The sequence below is a fragment of the Mobula birostris genome, chromosome 24 (genome assembly GCF_030028105.1).
Source record: "Mobula birostris isolate sMobBir1 chromosome 24, sMobBir1.hap1, whole genome shotgun sequence".
In the NCBI taxonomy this organism is placed as follows: Eukaryota; Metazoa; Chordata; class Chondrichthyes; order Myliobatiformes; family Myliobatidae; genus Mobula; species Mobula birostris.
In genome coordinates, this window is record NC_092393.1 from 34,327,013 (window position 1) to 34,339,960 (window position 12,948).

The window sequence follows — 12,948 nt, forward strand, 5'->3', positions numbered from 1 at the left end:
GCTTAACTGAGCCAAATTATACTGGTCCTGATGTGTCCTAGTTAACTGGAATCAACTATTTCAAGAGCTGAAACTCTTCTGTTTCAACTAAGAGTGCTGAAGTCAGGTTGGAGTTAAAAATTAGCGTCTTTAGTGTAAAATGGCACAAAAATATAAATAGACTTGTAATTACAAATTAGTTGTGGCATACAACTTATAGAAAATTAATTAGTTTAAGTATTGGTCTAAGTGTAAGTTTATTAACAGTTTTATTCAGTTAAAGGTTCATTGAGAAGAATCAAATACGCTCTTTTATATAATGACAGGATCTTAAAGCAGGAACGGCCAGAACTTGCTGTAGCAGCAGATTTGGTTGATCTGCAGGAGTCAACAGGTATTGCATCAGACAGCTCAAGTGATTCTTCTAGTTCATCCAGTTCCAGTTCCTCAGACTCTGACTCAGAGGTGAGAATTAAATTTTTTTTTAAATCATTGAGTTAAGTTTTGTTGATTTCATTAATGCTGTCATAAGCAAGGAATGGAATAAAACTTGTAATATATGTTTAGTCAAATCTGAGATCCATTCTTGCAATTATAGTGGGAAAACTCAAAATTTGAAAATCATGCAAGGAAGGAATTCAATGTGTAATTCTTGATAACTCATGAAGATTTGTTTCTGTATCTGTGCAAATAGCAATATGCACCTGCTCATCAAAATAAGATTTTGGTCTCACATTGAAAGGTTTCAACATGGTTTAACTTAGCCTGGTGATATTTATTGCAGTGTTAAGGAGAAAAGTCAATTGAAAAGGCAAAAAAATGCTTGTGTTTATGAAGTCATTTTTAGTGGCAGAATTCTGTTAAGTATATTTGTACTGACCAAAAAAAAAAGAGGATTTTTAATGAAAAAAGTGTTTTTTTTTGTGCTGGTAATCACAAACCCAAATATAAACGTTTATGGGACTGGTCATTTGAATTAAAGAAAGTCCCAATGTCTGATGTAGATTCTGATTGTAAATCAGCCATGAAGTTTTGGCAAGCAGAATAATGAGTTTTCTAAAACAGATGTGGTTAAGACAAAGAAATTTAATACTTGAAAATAAATGTATCTTAATAAAACAATCAGCAAGCCAAGCTGAGGTACTTGAGATGGATAGATTGGAAAATAATTGCACACAGGTTTGGAATACAAACAATATTAGAGCACAAAACACTTCACTAATGTACAGTGTGGGTTTTGATAAATTCAGTCTATTAAAAGGACTCAGAGTAGATCAGGAAAATTATTTTTCTTTGTAAAAGTCAATTAAATTGGTAAAGTCTATTTAGTTTTTCATAAAAAATTGCAAGAAGATATTAGAACAGTAGAAATACATGCAAAAACATTTACCTGGGGAAGAAAAATGGAAAAAGAAAATGGAACATTGTCTATGTAAGTTGAGTATCTAACCTCAATCATGCAATTTGTGACTATGATTATTTTAATTAGGCATTTAATTTGTTTTTTCTATTCTGGTTCTTTTCCACTTTTTTCCCTATCTTCTTTTAAAATTCATTGCAGCAGTGAAGGGGAAAGGGGAAAGAAAAAAAAATAAGAAAATATGGACAAAGACATGGAGAGATTTCTGGGAAGGATAGGACTAAGCACAGAGGAAATGTAAATATAAGAAGTACATTCTTGGGTGTTTTGGAGAATGAAGATAGCTACAACAAATGCAAACTGTCCATGTGACAAGTAGCTGAGGTGCTCAGAAACTCTCACACTGATTACAGGTTGTTTGTACCTCGCTGATCTTGTATCTCAAAAGGGAAATGCGCTAACTTATTGAAAAATAACATTTCATAATAGTGTTAGGTTACCATAGGTTTACTGTAGGGAGAGAAGCTTTCAAAAAAATGCTCTAGTTAAGGAATTATGGCTAATATAATTTGAACATCCATGTACCTGTGATTCAGGAAGCATCTTAACTTTGAGTAAGAAACATCAATACCTGCTCGAACCAGACTAACTTACCAGCTAATTATTTCAGTAGTTTATTCTGATCGAAAAAATGATTTGATTCACAACCTTATTGTCACTCTAAGTGGAATGTTAACTGTGAGGGTACCAGAAATGCACCTTCAACTTTTTTCATTCCAAATTTTCGCTTTCTAATTCTTTCTGTCAAATTCAGATACAGGTATATGAATCATTTACTGATCATTTTTAATCACTACTACCACGTTTGTAAATGAGTATTTGTACTTTATTGAATCAGCCTTCCTTCTATAGTTCCCAGTTAGATATATTGAGCAATGCATTCACAACACAATTTAGGACACACAGTACACTTACTCATAATTTCAGTCATCATTCTTTCTGTTGGAAGTAATCATTGATTTTATGATTCAGTTTGGTTATTAACTCTCTGACACATACAGCTTGCCATATCTTCAACATATAGTGGCATGCAAAAGTTTAGGCACCCCTGATCAAAATTTGTTCCTGTGAATAGCTAAGCGAGTAAAAGTTGAACTGATTTCCAAAAGGCATAAAGTTAAAGATGACACATTTCTTTAATATTTTAAGCAAGGGAACTTTTTTATTTCCATCTTTTACAGTTTCAAAATAGCAAAAAAGGCAAAGGGCCCAAAGCAAAAGTTTGGGCACCCTGCATGGCAGTACTGAGTAACACCCCCTTTGGCAAGTATCACAGCTTGTAAACACTTTTTGTAGCCAGCTAAGAGTCTTTCAATTCTTGTTTGGGGGACTTTCACCCATTCTTCCTTGCAAAAGACTTCTAGTTCTGTGAGATTCTTGGGCCATCTTGCATGCACTGCTCTTTTGAGGTCTATCCACAGATTCTCGATGTTTAGGTCAGGGGACTGTGAGGGCCATGGCAAAACCTTCAGCTTGCGCCTCTTGAGGTAGTCCAATGTGGATTTTGAGGTGTATTTAGGTTCATTATCCTGTTGTAGAAGCCATCCTCGTTTCATCTTCAGCTTTTTTACAGACAGTGTGATGTTTGCTTCCAGAATTTGCTGATATTTAATTGAATTCATTCTTCCCTCTACCAGTAGATGTTCCCCGTGCCACTGGCTGTAACACAAGCCCAAAGCATGATTGATCCACCCCCATGCTTAACAGTTGGAGAGGGGTTCTTTTCATGAAATTCTGCACACTTTTTTCTCCAAACATACCTTTGCTCATTGCAGCCAAGAAATTCTGTTCAAAAGGTTCAAAGGAACATCTAAAACCTGATGCATTTTGGAAACAAGTCCTGTGGACTGATGAAGTTAAAATAGAACTTTTCGGCCGCAATGAGCAAAGGTATGTTTGGAGAAAAAAGGGTGCAGAATTTCATGAAAAGAACCCCTCCCCAACTGTTAAGCACGGGGGTGGATCGATCATGCTTTGGGCTTGTGTTGCAGCCAGTGGCACAGGGAACATTTACTGGTAGAGGGAAGAATGAAATCAATTAAATACCAGCAAATTCTGGAAGCAAACATCATACTGTCTGTATATATATAAAAAAAAAGCCGAAGATGAAAAGAGGATGGTTTCTACAACAGGATAATGAACCTATTCACACCTCAAAATCTACAATGGACTACCTCAAGAGGCGCAAGCTGAAGGTTTTGCCATGGCCCTCACGGTCCCCTGACCTAAACATCATCGAAAATCTGTGGATAGATCTCAAAAGAGCAGTGCATGCAAGATGGCCCAAGAATCTCACAGAACTAAAGTCTTTTGCACGGAGGAATAGGTAAAAATCCCCCAAACAAGAATTGAAAGACTCTTAGCTGGCTACAAAAAGCGTTTACAAGCTGTGATACTTGCCAAAGGGGGTATTACTAAGTACTGCCATGCAGGGTGCCCAAACTTTTGCTTCGGGCCCTTTTCCTTTCTTGTTAATTTGAAACCGTAAAAGATGGAGATAAAAAAGTTTCCTTGCTTAAAATATTAAGAAGTGTGTCATCTTTAAAGTTGTGCCTTTTGGAAATCAGTTCATCTTTTACTCGCTTAGCTATTCACGGTAACAGAAATTTTGACCGGGGTACCCAAACTTTTGCATTCCACTGTATTTCTCACATTTTTATAGAGATGTAATCAGACAGAAATGGTTTGAAACAAAAGATAAAAGTGTGATGGTGACTTCAGTTTTAACTGAAGCATTGCATTTTAAATAGGGAGGAAAGGAAGCTGAAGCAATATGAAAATGTCATGAGGAAAAATCTTTTCTTGGTGACTGGTTTTGAGGTGGAATACACTGCTTGACTTTCTAATGAATGCAGATTTAATTGTAGGGTTTACAAGGAAGCTGGGTAAGTATCTGAAAAGAGAGAATTAGCAAAATCAAGATGAAAGGGCTATGGAGTTTCCTTGCATAAAGCTACTGTCGATGTGATAGATCAACTGATTTCCTTTCAATAACGAGTGTCTTAGTGTTGTATTCTGAATTGCCACTGTTAAAACAGTTCAATGAATATAATATGAATAAACCGTTATTTTCTGTGATTCTGATTATATTATGGAAGGCGTGCCTGAATATTGGTACTGCATATTTGATGACATGTCTGCCAATGTTGGGATGGGGAGTTTAGTAGGACTGGAGGATCTATAGTGATTAGTAAAGCTAATAACATGAAGGACTTTAAACATAACTATTAACTTGTAAGTGTTGAACTCAGAGCAGTGTGTTAACTGGGATGACGGTTTAGAGGAACATTATAAGAACTGGACAGTTGGGTGAGTTTTGTTTTGGTGTGAATGAGAATTTCAGCTACAACTGAGGTGAGAGTGAGTTATTTTACAAAGTTAATAATGAGAGGTGTTCCTACGAGAGAAAATATGAAAGGCTGTGCATCAAGTCAGGTTGAATGCTTCAGAATAATACTGCTTCAGTTACGAACTTGTGTAAGATGTCCTTTTAATATATCAGCAAAAATTACCTATGTGAAATGGAATGAAATAGACAAATATTGTCTGCAATCATTTTAAGAAAAATGAGGACCAGTTATTCCAATATACAAGATGGTTGAAATATTGATTCTGGAAATTATCATTTTTGTAGAAAAAAATAGGCATACTTTTAAGTGATTGAGTTCTATGGAATAATAACTTGAGCATTTAGTTTGATGATTTTATTTCTTACAATGTAAAATGCAATAAGCCCTTCACATTTGATGTATGATACAAATTAGTGTACATTCAAAACACTCACAAATCCATGCTGAATATGGTAATATGGCCGATAGAATTGTCCAACAGAAACAAGCTGTTCAGCTCACTGTGTTAATTTCTACCATCAGTGCCTGCCTCTTTCCCAGCACTTGGTCCATATTCTGCCATGTGTTAACAATTTAACTGATTATCCAGACACTTAAATGTTTGAGTACCTACATTCATGAGTGGAAACATTCTTCAGACCCCCTCTAAAGCTTTTAATCCTGACTCTAAATATATTCCTTGTGCTTATAGATTCAATTGTACCTCCAGTTAGTAAATATGTTTATACTTCAAAAGTGGATCAGTGTAATTCAAGTTGCTCTAGAGTAACCAAACCCATTATACCATTTTCTGCAGAAAATGAAAACTAAACAAACTGTTTGTTGCAAGAATACTTTCCTTCAATTCTTCTAAATGTATCTGCCCTGAAATCTCAAACAAAAATTGCTTCTTCATGACAAAACGCTATGGCGGTACACAGCATTAAAACAAAGATGTACATCTTTTCTCTGCCTATTGTTAGATTCTGATAGGTATTTTGTTGCAAGCTCCTGGGAAGATCATATTATTATCATTATTATTATTGTTTGGAGGTTTTTATTTCTCTACCTGCTACTGTAACTCTAGTGTTATTTATTTATTTACATTGCTTTGTACAAAATAAGCTTCCTTCTACATCACAGCTTTTTGGAGAAGGCTGTTTTGAAACTAGAATATTAGAGCAGGAATTCTGTAAGAATTTGTAAGTTAGTGCAAAATCTTTCACAGATGGGGGGAGGAATTGAAATGGGGTAAAACCTTATGCTTCCTCTATTCACAGATAGCATGGAGGAAACCAGGAAAAGCAACTCAATATTTTTGCAGATATGGTAAACTCTTAAATTTTAAGGGTGACCTCTTTAGACTGAGCTATAAACTAATGTAGACCTGAGCATTATAGTATGTTGATTCAACTATTGGCTTTGGGCAGAAGTAGCTGTGGAATTGAAGTACAAGTCAAGGAGAGTAATTTCTATATGTGGTGCATTTATTTCATGCTGATATGGTTTATCCAGTTCACTAGATCTCCTATTTAAGTCATTAGTTTATATTTGTTATTAACACAGGTATTGATGAGTTCAGGGTGCGTTTCCCGCAATGTGAGCGACTTGCTGTTCAAATGACATTCGGCTTCATCTAACAAACTCTTGGTGATGCCATGGGTCTTTCTGAATAATGACCATCTTGATTGTGACTGCTGATTGTATAACATTTACCTTATTATTCTAACATCAGTGTATATATTAGGAATGGTTTGATGCACCTTGATAAAGCAGTTTTTAGTACCATTAGTGCTTTTCATTAATACTATTGAGTTCTGAAACTAGTTTCCTGTAATCCTCCTAGAAATTTGTGCTACATTTTTAAACTGTTTCGCTGAACACCTATGCTGTGTCTGCCAGAGAAAGCAGGATTTCCCAGTGGCCACACATTTTAATTCCACATCCCATTCCCATTCTGATATGTCTATCCACGGCCTCCTCTACTGTAAAGATGAAGCCACACTCAGGTTGGAGGAACAACACCTTATATTCCGTCTGGATAGCCTCTAACCTGGTGGCATGAACATTGACTTCTCTAATTTCCGTTAATGCCCCACCTCCCCTACGTACCCCATCTGTTATTTATTTATTAAGTTTTTTTTTCTCTCTCCTTTTTCTCCCTCTGTCCTTCTCACTATACTCCTTGCCCACCCTCTGGGCTTCCCCCCCCCCCACCTTTCTTTCTCCCTAGACCTCCCGTCCCATGATCCTCTCCCTTCTCCAGCCTCATATCCCTGTTGCCAATCAACTTTCCAGCTCTTAGCTCCATCCCTCCCCCTCCTGTCTTCTCCTATCATTTCTGATCTCCCCCTCCCCCTCCCACTTTCAAATCTCTTACTATCTCTTCTTTCAGTTAGTCCTGACGAAGGGTCTCGGCCCGAAACGTCGACTGTACCTCTTCCTATAGAGGCTGCCTGGCCTGCTGCATTCACCAGCAATTTTTGTATGTTGCTTGAAATTCCAGCATCTGCAGATTTCCTCGTGTTTGCGTTTTTAAACTAATGCACACTTCGTGAATTTGGCTACTTTCTCGAGTAACTGTGATTTGCCTATTTACTTTTAAATTGCTCTTTTTGAAATCCATTTATTGTTCATTCCATTGATACTGTAGACCTTTTGTTTACAAAAGGTCCTTAAAATATTCATTGGTCTTTCTTCCAGTATCCTTTTTTAGTTTGCTGTCTATTCTTTCTACAGTCCTTAAATCTCTTTAAATAATTGATTTTGCTTTACTCTGAAGATTTGAGACTAAGCTAATCTTGTATAGTGTTTTTTTTAAATTTATGCCATGTAAGTATGCCCTAAAGTATTACAATTTTTGCCAATTTTCCTCAATTTATTTACCATGTTTAAATTTGTTTCCTGTTTTCTTTTAAAATGTTTGGCATCATTTACCAATACTGTAGGAATGCATTTCAGATTTTAGAGCAGTCCAGGACTGATAAAACATCACAGCAAGGCTTTGTTTAGGATCACCTAAAGTACCAACATAAAGCCCTGTTCTGTTTAGTAAAACAATACATGTAGCTATGTCATATACACTTTCTGTCATGCAGCTGCATCAATATTTGTATAAAGGAGCTCACTGTATCACAGCATACTTGAGTTATTTCCATTATCATATAGCTCTTGTCATTGCATGACAGTTTTATGTAATTGCTCAATTATAATAGTCAACTGAATATTGTTTTTTTATATTTTGCACATTTTATAGATAATGTCATTGGTTCCTATGCCGGGGGGTGGGGCGGGGGGAAGAAGAATAAAATTGAAAGAAAATGTGCATTATAGATCAATGTTAATGTAATTTTGTAGAAAATATTTGTTCAGTTTCTTAACGAGTTAATTTTTCTCCTTTGAAAAATAGTGTGACTCTGGTGCTGAGGGAGATGGAATGACCCACCGAAGGAAGAAAAGACGAGCCTGCAATATGATGGAAGATTGTAGTTCTCAATCTCGTGATGATTGTGTGAGCAAGGAACGCAGTTCTTCCAGGTGACAAGAAACACTGGAAGGGACCAACTTTGAATCCTAAATTAAAGAATAAAACTACAGTGGAAGGTTAAAATAATTCAGTTGTAGGATTTTAAATGCATCAATATCAGTTTTTTGTTGCTGGTAGATATCTTTTGTTTGCTTCCTTGGTGATTGTGATTCTAAGCATATCTAAGAACATGGAATGTCAAATAACCAATTTCTTTCGTGCAATTACCTGATGTTGTAAAGATATTTTTGTAAACTTTCCCCAAATTAACAGTAATACTGAGCTTTGAACAATTATCACGTCAGTGTTAGCTCAGAATTATTAGATAATTTTTATTACTGGTGATTAATATTTCTGTTCAAGTTTTGCTTGAACTAAATAAAGTTGTACACTGAATAAATTGGATTTTACCCTAAAGTGCTCAATTCAGAAAACATTTTGTTCATGACTAGATTCAAAGGTTTTTCACAATAGTTATCTGCATGGGTCTAAAACATTGATACCTTGGTTTCCTCCTACTTAATCTATAATTGACTCAACCATCAGCATAAAAATAACATGCTATTGATCTGGTTGAGGATGACACACCAAATATTGATTGAGAATATATGCAGTGAGACTTCTTAAGTCATTCTGGCCTGGATAAAGAACTGAGTCATGCTGGCAGTAGCTGATCAGACTTGTACGAAACCCAACACATGATTAGGGTTAGGATTCTGATTGGATATAATAGTGAAGAGTTCTGATTAATTGCCATGTTAACATTAAGTTTGTTCTTGGTGTACATTTATTATTCTATTAACCATTATTCCAGGTATGTTTCATTTTGTTTTCTGATTAGCTTATAACCAAACAATCAAGCTGATTACAATATTGGGGGAATTGACAATGAGGGTTTAGTTTTTTTCCTCCCTTCTGTTACAATGATTTTTGATACTAGGTATTAGTGAATATTCCATACTAAGGTCTGCTAGAAATTATACTTAACAGTTTTTAGTAATTTAATACATTTTGCAGTTGATATATAAAATCAGCCAATTATCACGTTAACATGTTGCCCTGGTTCATTTTGAGGTAATTAGATGATATTTATGTAATTGGAATCCTAATCCTGTAGTCTTAACAATCTCTGGTTGCAGTGTCCATTATGGCAAAGCAGGTTCAATGAGCCAGATGGCCTAATTCTGATGCTATGCTTTATAATACTAAAGGCAGTAAAACCAGTTAAATTCTTGCTGCATTATATTAAGTCCTCTCTTGGAACAGGAATGGAAGAAATTCTGAACCTCAATTGAAAGGGAAATGTGTTTTCACTGCTTCCAAATTCAGACAATCCTCTCCCTCACCCCTTCCCAGTATCTATGCATATACTGTCTGTATCTTCATTGCAATAAAGGCTGGTGGTTTATCGTTTTGGGAGATTTTAACCAGGCCAGTCTGAAAAAAATGACTAAGCAACTACCATCACCAGATCACTTACAATACCAGATGAAACAGTACACTGGACCATTGCTACACCACCATCAAGAATGCCTACCGTGCTATTCCACGCCCTCACTTCAGGAAGTCTGAACACCTAGCTGTCCTTCTACTCCCTGAGTATTGGCGGAGACTGAAGACTGCAGCACCAGCAGTGAGGACCAAGAGGGTATGGTCAAGGGAAGCACAGGAGCGCCTACAAGACAGTTTTGAATTGGTGGACTGGACTGTATTCAGGGATTCATCTTCGAACCTGGATAAGTATGCTGCAGTTGTTACCAACTTCATTAAAACCTGTGTGGATGAGTGTGTGCTGCAGTTGTTACCAACTTCATTAAAATCTGTGTGGATGAGCACACAGAGCACAAAGACTTGATATACATTCCCAAACCAAAAGCAGTGGATGAACCAGGTGGTATGTTGTTTGCTGAAGGCTAGATCTGTGGCATTCAAGTCTGGTGACCCAGACCTGTACCAGAAAGCCAAGTATGATTTGAGGAGGGCTATTTCAAGGACGAAGAGACAATTACGAATGAGGTTGGAAGCGACATCGGATGCACGGCAACTTTGGCAGGGTCTGCAAGACATTACTTCCTACAAAGCGAAACTCAATAGCATGAATGGTAGCGATGCTTCACTACCAGATAAACTCAATGCCTTCTATGCACGCTTTGAAAGGGAGAGCACAACTACAGCTGTGAAGATCCCTGATGACCCAGTGATCTCTGTCTTAGAGGCTGATGTTAGACTGTCTTTAAAGAGAGTGAACCCCTGCAAGGCAGAAGGTCCCAAAGGAGTACCTGGTAAGGCTCTGAAAACCTGTGCCAACCAGTTAGCGGAAGTATTCAAGGTAATTTTCAACCTCTCACTGCTATGGGCGGAAGCTCCCACTTGCTTCAAAAAGGCAACAATTATACCAGTGCCAAAGAATAATGTGGGCTGCCTTAATGACTATCACCCGATAGCACTCATATCTACAATGATGAAATGCTTTGAGAGGATGGTCATGACTAGACTAGACTGAAGTTGTGCGTATTGCCACAATAGGTCAACGGCAGATGCAATCTCAATGGCTCTTCATGTGGCTTTGGACCACCTGGACAACACAAACACCTACGTCAGGATGCTGTTCATCGATTATAGCTCAGCATTTAATACCATCATTCCCACAATCCTGATTGAGAAGTTGCAGAACCTGGGCCTCTGTCCCTCCCTCTGCAATTGGATCCTCGACCTCCTAACCGGAAGACCACAATCTGTGCGGCTTGTTGATAATACCTTCGCCTCACTGACGATCAACACTGGTGCACTTTGGGTGTGTGCTTAGCCTACTGCTCTACTCTCTATACCCATGACTGTGTGGATAGGCATAGCATAAATACCATCTGTAAATTTGCTGATGATACAACCATTGTTGGTAGAATCTCAGGTGGTGACGAGAGGGCGTACAGGAATGGTACCGCAGCAACAACTTGGCACTCAATCTCAGTAAGACGAAAGAACCGATTGTGGACTTCCGGAAGGGTAAGATGAAGGAACAGATACCAATCCTCATAGAGGGATCAGAAGTGGAGAGGGTGAGTAGTTTCAAGTTCCTGGGTGTCAGGATCTTTGAGGATCTAATGTGGATATCAATGCAGTTATAAAGAAGGCAAGACAGCAACTATACTTCATTCGGAGTTTGAAGAGATTTGGCATGTCAACTGATACGCTCAAAAACGTCTATAGCTGTACCGTGGAGAGCATTCTGACAGGCTGCATCACTGTCTGGTATGGGGGGAGGGGGTGCTACTGCACAGGACCGAAAGAAGCTGCAGAAGGTTGTAAATCTAGTCAGCTCCATCTTGGGTACCAGCCTACAAAGTACCCAGGACATCTTCAGGGAGCGGTGTCTCAGAAAAGCAGCACCCATTTAAGAACTTCCAGCACCTAGGGCATGCCCTTTTCTCACTGTTACCATCAGGTAGGAGGTGCAGAAGCCTGAAGGCACACACTCAGTGATTCAGGAACAGCTTCTTCCCCTCTGCCTCGATTCCTAAATGGACATTGAATCTTTTGACACCTCCTCACTTTTTTTAAATACACACCATTTCTGTTTTTGCACATTTCTTTAATCTATTCAATATAGATTGAATATTACCTCTATTCAATATAGGTAATTGATTTACTTGTTAATCTTACTGTATTATTTTTCTTTTCTCTGCTAGATTATGTATTGCATTGAACTGCTGCTGCTAAGTTAACAAATTTTACACCACATGCTGGTGATAATAAACCTGATTCTGATACTTGCAATCTGCGTAAGTGCGTGAAGAGGTATCATGCAGGTCATAAACTTGAATATGCCGAGACAAGCAGTTATCTTGACCGTTTGCATGAAATGAAAGCAAATTCATCTGATTCTTCATTCAACTAACAGCTACCATTTGTGGTGAAACTGAGTGAGGGGTTTTAGTTTCGTGAACACTGGTCACTCAAAGTAAAAGCACAGTACTTTGAGTAGTGGGAAATCTGCTTGTTTGTTTTGTTATTGTGAAGCAGTAATACAAGAACTAAATACTGTATGTTTCTAAGTATTTTCTCGGGCTTTAAGATATTCCCAAGGAAGGAGGTGAGCATTTGGATTCAAGTGTGGGAAATACCAGAAAAGTAAATCCCTTATGTATTTCTAAATAATCGTGATAGCAGAAGAGTACAGGTAAATAGTTCCAAACTTATTGGTTAACGTAGTAAAATAAAGCTTCAACTAATTAGTTTTGCAATTTGATAACAAACTAATGAAATGTCCATCACCTTCCTTGGTTTCAGATGTTAAAATGCGTGAGCATTGAAATGTTAATGTAAGATTCTTTACTAAGCATTTTCAAATTTTTTTTAATCTGCTCTGATGTTTAGTAAGATTATGGGACGGACTTTTTGCCTGAAGTACCAATGCCAAGACTCGTCTATGTATCCCCTAGGTCAACAGTGTCATTTCCTTTCAGCCCATCAGCATCACTTTTCCCTATCTTGCTCCATTGGAGTCCTAGTGGAGTAAAATAGATGGTGTGATCTTCTGCAGACATTAGTTCTGATGCTCTGAAATCTGCCTACTGAGTTTACACCGTTAACTCAAAGGGAATGGCAGGGCCATGGAGAGTGTTGTTGAACAGAGAGACTTAGAGGTACTGTATCTGTATAGTTCCCTGAAAGTGGTTACACCAGTGGAAAGTATG

The 12,948-nt window shown here is 37.5% G+C and overlaps 1 protein-coding gene across 2 annotated transcripts in view; it reads left to right on the forward strand.

Annotated features, from left to right (window-relative positions):
• The window catches only part of jmjd6 (jumonji domain containing 6, arginine demethylase and lysine hydroxylase), a 33,340-nt gene extending 24,686 nt beyond the window's left edge, over positions 1–8,654 (forward strand). For both annotated transcript variants that reach the window (XM_072242502.1, XM_072242503.1), the window contains 2 exons: positions 306–444; positions 8,138–8,654. In XM_072242502.1, the coding sequence (XP_072098603.1) occupies positions 306–444; positions 8,138–8,269 (271 nt within the window). In that variant the 3' untranslated portion in view covers positions 8,270–8,654. The remainder of the gene's footprint in view (positions 1–305; positions 445–8,137) is intronic.
• Positions 8,655–12,948: the final 4,294 nt, after the last annotated feature.